General features: G+C 27.5%; 1 protein-coding gene across 1 annotated transcript; it reads left to right on the top strand.

The window, feature by feature from the left end:
* Positions 3,536–9,571, top strand: LOC109342829 (boron transporter 4-like). Its single transcript, XM_019580841.1, has 12 exons — positions 3,536–3,663; positions 3,735–3,817; positions 5,313–5,505; positions 6,420–6,558; positions 6,663–6,828; positions 6,916–7,082; positions 7,163–7,336; positions 7,436–7,531; positions 7,618–7,734; positions 7,814–8,136; positions 8,239–8,512; positions 9,205–9,571. Exons 1-12 carry the CDS (start codon positions 3,560–3,562, stop codon positions 9,412–9,414), a joined length of 2,046 nt encoding a protein of 681 aa, XP_019436386.1. The 5' UTR covers positions 3,536–3,559; the 3' UTR covers positions 9,415–9,571.

Genomic DNA, 14,063 nt, shown 5'->3' with positions numbered 1-14,063 from the left:
AAATAAAGAATAAATTTTACTAACATCTCACTAATTATAGTGAAATTACATAAATAACTCATTCCTTTTTTAAACATATATTAATCACTCATAATTTTATATATACATTATACTGACTACCCAGGAGGAAAGATACGTGTAAATTCTTAAGCCAAAAAGTAATAAGTGTAATTAAGTTAATCAATATATAATATTTTGTAGAGACAAATTCAAATGTCATTATTTTTTCATTAATTTTGGTTCATTACAATATAGTATAAAAATAATTTAAATATCTCTTTAGAATTATTGATACAGTTCGTAACGAACCAAACATAACGAATAAACATTGACTCTTATACTATTTGAATTTGTTTCAAATACAATATTTTGTTTAACATAATTGCACTTATAAAATTAAGAGTTGTTTTAATCTAAAATAAAAGATGCTTTTACAAATTCTAACATTCTTCCTTATACTTTATAAAATGAAAGCTCCTAAGATGAAATCATATCATTGAAAATTAGAAAGTATTAAATACTTCTAAATCTTTATTCGATTGAATACCTTAATTAATAATTTGGCCAAAACTGGTTTGAACAGCATCACTGGTTTTATGAGTTGGCATGTTGCAGTCACTACTTAAGATTTGTGTTTCTGTTTCCAACTCAACACAATAATATCATTAATACATTCAACGTACTAAAGCATTTTATGTACACTTTCTGGTACATTAATCCCTTAATTGGTAGAAAGTGTTAAATGATAGATTCAATATATAAACATTTATCATTTTTATTTAACACCTCATTATTTACAAATGATTTCTAAAAAATTCTATCATTCCTTAAAATAAGAAATTAACTTTTAAAACCACAAACATGATTCTAAGATGAAAAATAAAGGACAATTAGCTTACATAAAATTAATTTATGTTAATTTTTAATAGTGTTGTGAAATCAGACCGTACTAGATGATCCGACCGCTAAAATTAAATAATATTTAATTTGTCTGGCTTTGATACAAAGGATTTATATGATAAATTTTCAATCCAACAATTGATTTGATTGACTGAATTTATATACAAAACTATTACCGAAATGTAATTTAAATTAAATTATGTTACATTTTTAAATAAATTTGGAAATTTAATTTTTGGGAAAAATATTTTATCAAAAATAAGCTTTGTGAATCTTTCTTTATCGAAAAAATATTAGAAATACCAACTTTTGATACATGGATATCTTGGTTTTCCTTTTTTATTCAACACATTAAATCTTGGTTAAAGTCACACAATAAGTAAGCACCACGTATAAAAGTTGAACTTGAATTCCTTTCTTTATTTTACAATTTACTTTTTACACTAAATAGCAAAAACCAAACCAAAATCATTTGTGTAACAGCTGTTGATCAATCCGAAGCATATCCCATTAATAAAGGTTAATTAATAAATTTCATTCTTCCCATTTTCTTCACGGCCAATTAGGAAGTGATTAAATTCAACTTGTTATTTCAATAAATAAATTTCATTCACCAACCAGATGGAATGAGGTTGAGTCGTTGTTAAATAAATAAGTTAAATTTGAGCTGATTCATCGAATTAAGTTAGCGACTTCTCTTGATTATATATATTATGTGCATACAAGAACTTTAAATTTATATAATATTAAATATATACATATTTCAAAATATACTTTATAATTATTACTCGTAAATATATTTTTATAATAATATACTAACATAATATTTAATAAATTTAAAATTAAGGAAAAGTTTATAAAAACACCCTAAATGTTAACTCTTTTGTAAGTAATTATCCTAGAGTACTTTTCTTTCTAATTCCCCTTAAAATTTAACTTTTTGAGAAAATAGACTCTCCATAAAAGGATAATATTAAATTAATAGCAATGAAAATTTCTAATATATGCATTTTTTAATCTCTACTACGAGGTCATTATTATATAATTTTTATATGTATAATAGCAATGTTATTGCACTAACCACTTTTATCTCTTAAATTTACTTATTATCATTTTCTCAATCAATTTTATATTTTAGTTACGGTTTCTTCCGAATATCAATGCTTACTAAACATACATATTTGAGTTGTTATTATTATGAGTCTGATAACAATGACGTTCTTGTTGACTTATTAGTAATTTAACAATATTTATAAATAAATATTAAGTGGAATTAGTAGAGGTGTTTGCGATCGCTTTGGATCGATTTTTAATCAAAAATTCATCCAATCCGAGCGCGTAATTAACTTGCGGTCCAAACTGTTTTTTACATCAAGACATTCGATACAAATAATATATGAAGTTTTGAATTGGTTCAGATATATTTTTTTATAAAATTGGTACCATAAAACATGACTAAGATATTAAGTCTAATAAACTTTAAACTGAGATACATTATGTTAATATTAACACAACTTTTTCATAATAGTATTTAGGTTATACACTATAAATACATAATATTATAAGTCTACAACTTTGTTTCTAACATCATATTAATGTAAACAAATAAATAATTAATGTATAAAATTAAAAAATTACTATATCACAATATGTACCAAAAAATATCACAATATATTTGGGATATTATATTAATAACAAGTTTTTCTCATTAAAAGTAAGAACAAATTTAACATATACTAGACAATTTTCATTAATTTCCTCCCTCATTGTGCTTTTATTATATATAACCATATTCAGTTTTTTGTAATATTAATTTATTTTAGATTGAATTTTTATTTTATTTTGGTCAGAATTTGAACATATAATTAGAAAGAAAAAATAATTTACTATAATTATTTGCAAAATAGAGTTTTATGCACTTTTCCATAAAAAAAATAATACAAATAGGTTTAAAAATTCCACTTATTTCATTGCTCTAAAATAGTTTTCCTCTACCTATATTACTTCATAGATACATTCGCATTTCATATATTACTCTTCAAGTAAGTAACATACCAATTTCTGATTTAACACTGCCCACATTAACATTTCTGGTATTCTACTCTGTCTAATTCTACCTTCTCTTTTATATATATTTTTGTTCATGTCATTTGTGTCATGAAATCACCATTAACCATGCTGTCATGAACTATTTTCCTATTATTTTATGTCCAAAACTATTGAAGGAATTACAGATATTATTCACTTTAATTAGTTTTTAAACCTACATTTTATTGGGCCACTCTTGATCTAATATGCATGCATTGTATAGTGTACATATATATAAACCCTTCTGTCATTGAAATGTGTATCTAAGTGGTAGTGTCTGTGATTTCATTGCATGTATGTGTAAAGATTAGTTCAGTTTATTTATCCTTGTGTCACAAGAACTCTGATTTTCTTGTTTTCAGAATCATGGTGACATTATGAGTACATGTTTTCTTGAAAGAAATTGAACGTGTGAATGTGAAACCATATATTGATTTTCATTTTCTACTATTTTGTACACTTTTTTGTGTGCCCAGTTTTTAGTTCATGTGCTATGTTGTTTTCCAATAAAATTGGTTGGAGAAAAGGAAAAAGAAACTTGATATTAATTTGTGGGTTTTTGTATGCAGAAATGGAGAGTTTAAAAACACCTTTGAAGGGTGTTTTAGAGGATATTCGAGGAAGAGCAGTGCATTATAAAGAAGATTGGAGTTCAGCTCTTTCTTCAGGATTTGGGTAATAATTAAGTTTCTTATAAGAAGAATTCTTTGAAAAGTTAGAACTTTCTAACGTTTTTTTTATGACAGGATATTGGCTCCAACTACATATATTTTCTTTGCTTCTGCTCTTCCTGTTATTGCTTTTGGTGCGCAGCTTAGTAGAGAGACAGGTTCTTCATCTTTTTCCATTGCAATGTCTTAACTCATAAAAGATCACATGTCACCATTCTTGTCACATTTTTTATTACTTTGTAAAATTTAATTACCTGACACGATTTTCTGGGAAGAGAAGATGGTTGTTCCATAACTATGTTTTGTATACACTCATTGAATTGAGATCATTTCTGTTGCTAAATGGTCCAATAGTGAATGAGGATTGCGACACTTGATAAAAATATTTTTTAATGACATTAGTTTGATGTTATTTTTAAAAAAAATAAAACAATTTCTTTTCTCCTTATATTGCAGGAGAGATCAATAGTCGAGATGAGTTCAATTCTCGCTAACCCTATGCGTAAAGGACTAATTTCCTTACAATTTCCTTTCGGGATATATGATTGTCTCTCATAATAAATGTTGTCTATAGGAATTGACCATTGACCTTTTAGTCTACCTAAGATTTAGTGCGACTTTACATTACTATACCACGTCTTGTTAGTAACTATGAATATTTTGTCCCGAGACACTAAAAATGAGAGAATCTATTAACTCCAAGAGTAAGTTAAAAAAACTCACTAAATATCTTAGTCATTCATTCTATGAAAATTTAATGGTTAAATTTAATAATTCACGTGATTCGAATTAGTCAATACATCTGAATTATTAGATTTTCATAGAATGAATGACTAAGATTTTGAGTATATTTTTTTAACTTATTCTTGAAATAATTCACACTAACACATGGAAAAATTCTCTAAGTAGTTAGTGGTTAAGAATATTAAATAACAGTCAAAATAATCATTATATGACTTAATGTAATTGTAAGGCAACCCCATTAATATTAGGGGCCCAACTTTTTTTTTGTGGGAAGAATTTGAATATTCTTCCTAATTTTTAGATTAAATTATGATATCTTTGAGTTTTGGTGAAATTATATAAACAACTTTTCTATTTTTCACACTTACAAAAAACCATTTATTTATATAGACACATTATACTGATTACCTCTACATGAGAAATAAGTATGATCTTTTAAACAAAAAATAGTCATACGCGTAATTAAATTAAGCAAAATATGATATATTGTCGAAACAAGTCCAAATAGTATACAAGTCAATGCATTTTTATTATTTTGTTCGTTACAATATAGTATAAGAGTGATTTAAAGAATATATCCGTAGAATTATTGATTCATTTTATAATTAATAAACCAAAAACATTAAAAATGAATTCGCTCATATACTAGTTAGGCTTGTCTTTGCAGTATATCATATTTTGTTTAACTTAATTATACTTATCATCATTTTTTATTTAAAAATCATATTTATTTCTCATATATTGACAGGCAGTGTAATATACGTATATAAATCAGAGTGTTTTATATGTATAAAAAACAGATAGATAATTTATATAATTTCACTATAACTGAGAGTTGTATGTCAATCTAATTTATTCTAATTTTTTTATTTTAGCTATGAGATTGAAAATTTTCTTGTTTGTATGCAGATGGAAGCTTGAGCACAGTAGAAACATTGGCTTCTACAGCAATTTGTGGAATCATACACTCAATTCTTGGTGGTCAGCCTCTGTTAATAGTAGGAGTTGCAGAACCAACTATCATCATGTATACATATTTGTACAACTTTGCTAAAAATAGGGATCATTTAGGAAAAGATCTCTATTTAGCTTGGGCAGGATGGTAAGAACATCTTCTTTAATAAACCCAAACATTAAAATTTTAACCAATGTCTTATTCATTTTAGTACTTTTTCAATATTAGAAGTTATTATGAAAAATTTAGAAATCAATTCTTTATTAATGAGAGAGAAAATTATCGGCAATATATCCATATCCAAGAAAATTAAACCCACCAACTAAAGCTAATGAATTTTAATGAATATAATTTAAAGGATAATTATAATAATGAACGAATTTGAATATATCCGATAAATATTCATGAATGTATCTACTTAGATGAGTATCCAATCCATCTAAAACACATTTATAAATGGAATTCTTTATTTTTTTAATATTATTCGTTACGTCAACTTTCACCTTCTTGAAGTGTTTATTACTTTGATTTTTTTTTTAAATTCATATCAATTATAGAACTTCTGGATCTCATTAAATTTAAAATTTGTTCATAAATACGTAGCATATATAAATATTGATTAAAAATTTACACACAAAAAACTTAAACGTCACATACCTATATAATGTTAGAATTTTTTGTAAAAGTTCAAAAATCACTCTTTTTATAGTGTTTTTAGAAAACAATTAAAAACACATTTAATTTTTTTTTTGAAAAGTAACTTTAAAAAAATTATTTTTAGAAAATGTTTTAGTGAAATAATGGTTTTGAAAACAATGATTTCATTCAAAAGTAATTTTATGATTAAAAATATTGAATGGATTGAATATTCATCAATCAAATCCATTAAAATGGATGGATTGTAAGATATTGATAAGTTGAATATTTTAAAATATGATCTAAATTAATATATTTATATGAATTGGTAGATGACTTACCATCCATCTATTAGGTCAAAATCTAAATTCATTCATTTGTCATCCATAATTACGATATCATTTGATCTTTGTTATTGTGTTCAGGGTTTGTGTTTGGAGTGCTCTATTATTGTTTCTTCTAGCAATATTCAATGCTGGAAATATAATCAATAGATTTACAAGGGTTGCTGGTGAGGTTTTTGGCATGTTGATTACAGTCTTGTTCATTCAAGAAGCTATCAAGGTGAGTTTGTGATGTATTAGTTTTGATATAAATTGAAAATTATTTGGTATAACACAGAGAAATAAAACTTAGTTTAATTTGATGCAACTTCTTTCTCATTGAAGGGAATGGTAAGTGAGTTTATTGCTCCCAAAGAGGAAGATCCAACATTGGACAAGTACCAATTTCATTGGTTGTATGCAAATGGATTGTTGGGTATTATATTCACCTTTGGACTTATTTATACTGCTTTAAAAACCAGAAGTGCAAGATCATGGTTATATGGAACAGGTTTGTCAAGTAAATTTTGACTAGTTTGATTAATATTACCATAGTTAGAATGTGGAATAATCTTACTCAATTTTGTTTCTTGAGCAGGATGGTTAAGAAGTTTCATTGCAGACTATGGTGTGCCTTTAATGGTAGTGGTGTGGACATTACTATCATTCATTATTCCAAGTAAAGTTCCTTCTGGAGTTCCAAGAAGGCTCATTGCCCCTCTAGCTTGGGAACCTGCATCTTTACACCATTGGACAGTTATCAAAGTAATCCATGTTGCATATAGACACACCAGTTCTTTCTTTTGTGGTTACGAGAAATACTAATATACTAACATTTATTTCAGGATATGGGAAAGGTTTCTCCGACTTATATTTTCGCGGCTTTTATTCCGGCTATTATGGTAGCCGGGCTTTACTTCTTTGACCATAGTGTTGCTTCTCAGCTAGCCCAACAGAAGGAATTCAATCTAAAGAAACCTTCTGCGTATCACTATGACATTTTGTTGTTAGGGTTCACTGTATATATCTCTCTTCTACAAAGTTGTTTATTTCTTATTTATATTAATAATGGTAGAAGAAGAATTAATGTTTTGCTCTTGATTTATAAAAAAATGCAGACTTTGCTTTGTGGACTTATTGGCTTACCACCTTCAAATGGAGTTTTGCCTCAATCCCCTATGCACACTAAGAGTCTATCAGTTCTCAAGAAACAGGTAAGAGAATGAGTAGTAGAATTTGTAGAAAGTATTATGATTATAATTGATATTTGATATTTGATATGGTGAATTTTGGATGGTAGTTGATTCGAAAAAAGATGGTTAAAAGTGCCAAGGAAAGTATAAGGCGCAAAGCTAGCAATGCTGAAATCTATGGGAACATGCAAGAAGTGTTTATAGAATTGGATAGCAGCATAAATGTAAGCATAAGTCTTTGATCAATAAAAATATTAGGAAATGCCAAATTCCTTATTGGCCTTAAATATGATTGTTTTGCAGAAAAACTTAGTTGCCAAGGAACTAGAGGATTTGAAAGAAGTTGTCCTAAATGCTCAAGATAACGGAGACAACAAAGAGAGTACATTTGATCCTGAGAAACACATTGATGCATATCTTCCAGTCAGGGTAAACGAGCAAAGAGTAAGCAATCTATTGCAGTCACTCCTTGTAGCCGCATCGGCCTTCGCTATGCCGGCCATAGTAAAGATACCAACTTCAGTTCTTTGGGGATACTTTGCTTACATGGCCATTGATAGTCTTCTCGGGAATCAATTCTGGGAAAGAATACTACTTCTCTTTGTAGCACCTAATAGGCGGTACAAGTAAGTGAAAGTTACTATAATTTTATCATTTTCACAAAAATCATGAAATTAACTTTCATTGTCAACAATTTCCCTTCTAATAATGCTTACATATTTTGGCAGGGTGTTAGAAGGGGATCATGCTTCCTTTGTTGAGTTGGTTCCATATAAGAATATAATTTTGTTCACTATCTTCCAATGTATATATTTCTTGATTTGTTTTGGAGTTACATGGATTCCTATAGCTGGAATATTGTTTCCCTTGCCTTTCTTTGTGCTTATCACATTGAGGCAATATATACTCCCTAAGTTTTTCAAACCTAAACATCTAAGGGAATTGGATGCTGCTGAATATGAAGAAATAGTTGGTGCTCCAAGAACTAGTTTATCTTTGAGGGTATGTTATGCTTAATTTTTTTTATCAATATTTGATTCTCTTTGTTGGACTAGACTGCAATCGGGGAGCCTCCAACCACCGGGGAGTTTCATTGTTACATGGGTATGGGAAGAGTCACAAGTGAGACACCACGTCTTGAACCAAAACCTTAAGGCATTAGTTCCATGAGCCTTTCCTTCTTATAAACTCTTTCACTCTTCCCGCATATCCAATGTGAGACTTCACACTTGAATAAACCCAACACTCTTTTACTACAATATTTAGTATGATTAGAGTGTTGTTAATGATGGTTAGGCTTAGAAATAAGATTGGTTTTATGATTTAGCAAATTGGATATTAGTTAAGTTACTCTCTAGTATTTTGTTCTATATAATCAAATACTATTCTCTTATTGAAATGCTAAGTATGATGTGTTTTTTTTTATGAAATCATGTATCAACCATCACCAATGTTTATTGTGGCATGCACTTTTATTTTTCAATATCATTTATTTGTTCACTAACAAAAAAAGACAAAAGGAAATGTTTTTGTGTTTTTTAAGAAAATCGGTTTTGTACCCAAATAATTACTCTTTTATTTTACACACTTTTCATAATCTTATTTCTTCATTTGTCTCTCCTCTATCATGTTTTCTAATAAAAAATTAGGGATATAAAAGCTATTCTCTAATTTTATTTTTACATTTTTTTCAGGATTTGGATTTACCTTTGGAAGAAATAGAAGATGGTGAAATATTGGATGAGTTAACTACTAATAGAGGGGAATTGAAAATCAGAAATGTTAGCTCTAGTGAGGAAAGAAATAATCAGGTAATCATTTTTCAAATGCTTTACTTGATTTGGAAGGACCTTAATACTTTTTATTTTATTTCTTTTCCTTATATGTTGTATTTGTTTGAATGAGTTGTGCAGGTTTATCATCATGAAAATAGTGAGGAAAAATGAAATGGATCCATACATTAGAGAATAATGTTAGGGAAATGTATATGAAAATTTGAGATCCTCTACTTGGGAGGTGTATGAGATTTTGAGTGCTTTCATACAAAATAATTTGAAGTTTTGCAATGTAATACTATGTGGAATTGAGATGTAAAAATAGCAATTTAACAATGAAAAGAATGAGTTCTATTTAGCATTCAAATTTTTATAGGTGATTTTCCTCTAATTAATTTTATTGTGGTGTTCCTCTAGTTGATTATATTATTTAACAAAATCATATTTCTTAGAATGGCTGAAAGAACTGAACAAAATTATGATTTTGGAATGAGAAGTCAATTATTGAAATTTTGACAACTGTAAATTTATTCATTCATTTTTCAATCAATGGTTAAATGTGCACTTTATCCTATAATAATGTTCAAGGGAGCCAAATCCATAAACAAGTATATTAAAATATGTGCAGAGGGTACGACTTTCTAAACAAATAATAATAATAATAATAAACGGATTCAACTTATAATTGTTTTATTTTAAGCACATATGTTTGAGTTTTGTTCATGGGAAAAAAAATCATTGTAAAACAACTAGTACCACTCTACTCTGAATGCTCCAGCTTGAACTTGTCTCATATGAAGAATATGTTACTACATAAAAATATAATTAACCTGCTATGCTTAAAACTAAAAGTACATTTATCTAGATCAAGAAATTTCTTTCTAACATTTAGAATAAAATGAATATAATTTTGATTTTACTAACAAGGAACTTACCATACACAATATAAATCAAAATCTTAATGCACCTATAAAATTTAATCATTTAACAATCTTGATTCCGGCCCCTATATAAAATTAGATTCCATATAGATTTATCTGAGTAAGGTCTCTTTCCATTTATCTTCTAGGGTATGTCATGCTTAATTCTTTTTTATCAATATTTGGTTCTCTTTTATTACAATAGTTAGTATGATTAGAGTGTTGTGTTGTTAGTGTTTGTTAGGCCTAGTAATCAGATTGGTTTGATGATTTAGCAAATTGATTATTACTTAATTGTTGTCTAGTATTATGTTCTATATAACCAATACTATTATCTTATTGAAATGCTAAGTATAATGTGATTTTTTTATGAAATATTCATGTATGAACCATCACCAATATTTATTTTTTTATGAAAGTTATTTTCTAATTTATTTTATTTGTACTTTTCTTTCTTCATGATATTGATTCACCTTCAAGAGAAATTGGAGATCATGAAATATTGGATGAATTAACTATTCATAGAAGGGAATTGAAAGTCAGAAGTGGTAACTCTAATTAGAAAAGAAAATGCTACATAAACCACATTTTAATGCTTTACTTGATTTGGATGGACCTTAATACTTTTTATTATTATTTCTTTCTCTCATATATATGTTGTATTTGTGGGGGAAATGAAATGGATCCAAAAATTAGAGAATAATGTTAGGGAAAGGTGTATGAAAATTTGACATCCCCTGTGTGGAGGTGTATAAGATTTTGAGTCCTTTCGTACATAATAATTTTGAAGTTTTGTGATCATGAAAATTTTAATTTACTATAATTAAGTGTGGCTTAGCATATGGGATTATGTGGAATTGAGATGTAAAAGTAGCAAATTAGTAGTGAAAAGAATGAGCTCTAATTAGCATTCAAATTTAGAGGTGATTTTCCTCTAGTTAATTGTATTGATGTGGTGTTCCTCTAGTTAATTCTATGCGAATGGAGTATCTCTTTGTATAAGGAGATAAGTCATCTCCTCCTGCTAGTGAAATCGTGACATGTGTCATGTTTCATCATTTTCAATAAAAATATTTTAAAAAATAAACAAAATAACACACATGTCACATTTTTACTGGCTAGAGGAGATAAGTTATCTCTTTATATAAGGAGATACATTATTCTCATATTCTCATGTTATAAAAACTAAAAGTACATTTACTTAGATTAAGGAATTAATTTTTTTTGGCAATATCAAGACTATCTTCTCACCTTTTTTGTGTAAGGAATTAATCCTTATGGAGTTCATGCATGTCCCTCCAATAATTGTTGTTTACATGAATCGAATCTTGACCTTTAAGTCATTATGAGGATCTAGTGAAACCTTATACCACTAGACTAACATTTTGTTGGTAGATTAAGGAATTAATTTGAAGATACAGAAATCATCAAACTAAATCTTGTTTTTACCAAGACAATTTATCTTAAACAATATAAATCAAATTCTAACACACATATAGAATTTAGTCATTTAACAACCATGATTCTCCCACTTTAAAGCTTATATAAAATTAGAATATATGTAGATTTATCGGCACTAAACTATAAAACCACATGCAATAACGTGATATTTTGTACATAAAAGCAACAATTCTCAAACCTGCCACTAAGCTTGTCAGAGACATTTTATTGCTAACAATTTAATTAGCCATTTCATAATATTTTGTTGAATTATTATTGCCGACCAAAAAGCACAAACAAAAAGAAAAGGCAAATAAATAAAGAGTAGCTACTACATTATGTAGGCATAATGAAACCACATTGAAATCAAAATCTCTTACATGCACATACATGGGTTGTTTTGTATATTTTTTTGGTACTATCAATTGTATATCTTTACCTTATGGATAAAGAACTAATCCATTTCAAAGTTTATGATATCTCTCAACAAGTATCGCTTTCAGAAATTAAATTCTTAACCTTTTGATTATCCTAAATAAAATATCTAGTTGAATCTTATACTACTAAACTAACGTATTGTTGGTGGTTGTGGAAGACTTAATTGGTATCCTTATAGACATAATTAGGAGATTAACTTTCAAACTACAATCACATAAAACTATTTTCAAAGTGACAATTTCAAATTTGAACCCTATTGAAAATATTATTCCGATATATTTTATTGAAGGACAGAAAAAAAAGAAATAATGAAATTGAACGAAATTTGTGTAGATTTGGTAAGAAAAAACATTTACCAAATTCGAATAATTGAGGGGTCGATATCGTCCTTTTGTTTTGTAGATTTTGGACCCAACCAACCTTAGTAGAAGATGTATACTAACATGATCAAATTCAAAGCCATGTGTATTGGCACCATGATTAAACGAGGATAAAGTATTCATTTAAATTCAAGGTACTCATGTATGATGTTGCATGGTGGGGAAACATACATGTATTGGGAAATCACTTGAACATAGTTTTTTTGAATAAAAATATTTATTTTAGTCTCCAATGTTTTTCGACCATTATTCTTCGAAAATTGAAAAACTTAATATGACCTAAAAAATTTTAAATTTAAGTCAAATTGTTTTTTTATGGTTAAATTAGTCTATACAGATGTTGGAAAACACGCTAAAAAAATTAATTTGACTTATATTTAAAATTTTTAAAGTTTATTTTAGAGTTTTTAATTTTTCAAGAACTAAACTGTTAAAGTCGAAATCTAAAATAAATATTTACTCCAAAAATATTTTGAAGATTATGTATACACTTGTTAAAAAGACAAAAAATAGTCTATGACCAACTACATATTTTATAAAGTATTATGCTTACTTATTTATAAAAAAAAGGTGAATAATGCAATTAGATTCACAATATGTAGGAGTTTCTCGTGACCGACAATGTATGTTGTGGATTTTAATTGTTTTGTCTCATTTTCACCGTTTACAATCATCGTTTGAAATTTGAATAAAATAATATGCCACTTTTTTACCCTTCTTTTTTAAATAAAAACCCTTGCAAATGTAAAACCACGTCTTTATAAATAGCACGTGTCGATATGTACTATATTTGTTTAGACCAAGAAATTTATTTCTTTATATCATGGAAATGTTGTGGGCTCAATCAATTACTTGCTTAGTCAAACATTTTCTTCAACTTTAGGATTAGATAAAATATAGTAGGAAGATTTTCACAACTAATTGATGAGTCATATAGTACATCATCATAACTTTGAGTTATATATGAATCATCTTAAGTTATAGTAAAATTAAAATTTATTAGTAATCACAAATTAAAAACTATAGTCTAACTTAATAACATGCAAAACAAAATATTTTTAGAACAGGTGCATGCATTCTGAATTTTGTGAAATCTTATCTTTTATGCAGTAAAGTTGCTCTAATATAATGGGCTTATAGAAATTAGAAAACCAAATTTTGATGTAAGTCTTGTTACTAATGAACAAGCAATAAATTAATGAGCTTTATTTAAAATATAAAATGAACTAATTTTTGACAAGGTTGCTTGTAACATTTTTTAGGCAATACTAAAATGTCTTTGGGACAAAGCTATATTTTCATGGAAAATGGAACCTTCGTGAAAAATTATAGGATATATATAGATGGGGATCACATGTCTGTAACTGTATCCTATTTTCTATGCCAAGTCAATCATACGTTGACACGCAAATAAAAAAATATTTTTAAAAACAATAAATGATAAAATGTAGCACTATGATTGGTTTGGTACATGGAATGAGATAATGTTCGGACAACATCCCTATCTAGATATATGTAAGATAGTTCTAGTGGCATGGATGTAGTTTTATGTTAAATTCAGTGGCTTATTCATGTAATGAATCAAATAAAAGGAAGTGCT

This window comes from Lupinus angustifolius, chromosome LG03 (genome assembly GCF_001865875.1).
Source record: "Lupinus angustifolius cultivar Tanjil chromosome LG03, LupAngTanjil_v1.0, whole genome shotgun sequence".
Classification (NCBI taxonomy): domain Eukaryota; kingdom Viridiplantae; phylum Streptophyta; class Magnoliopsida; order Fabales; family Fabaceae; genus Lupinus; species Lupinus angustifolius.
The sequence above is the reverse complement of the archived record's forward strand: the minus strand, read 5'-3'. Positions and strand labels throughout refer to the sequence as shown.

What these genes read in the sequence shown, in the direction of transcription:
- LOC109342829 (XM_019580841.1), top strand. Translation starts at nt 3,560, where the DNA reads ATGGAGAGTTTAAAAACACCTTTGAAGGGTGTTTTAGAGGATATTCGA. An exon ending in GCTCTTTCTTCAGGATTTGG is followed by an intron (nt 3,664 to 3,734) that starts GTAATAATTAAG and finishes TTTTTATGACAG; the next exon opens with GATATTGGCTCCAACTACAT. An exon ending in GCACCTAATAGGCGGTACAA is followed by an intron (nt 8,137 to 8,238) that starts GTAAGTGAAAGT and finishes ATATTTTGGCAG; the next exon opens with GGTGTTAGAAGGGGATCATG.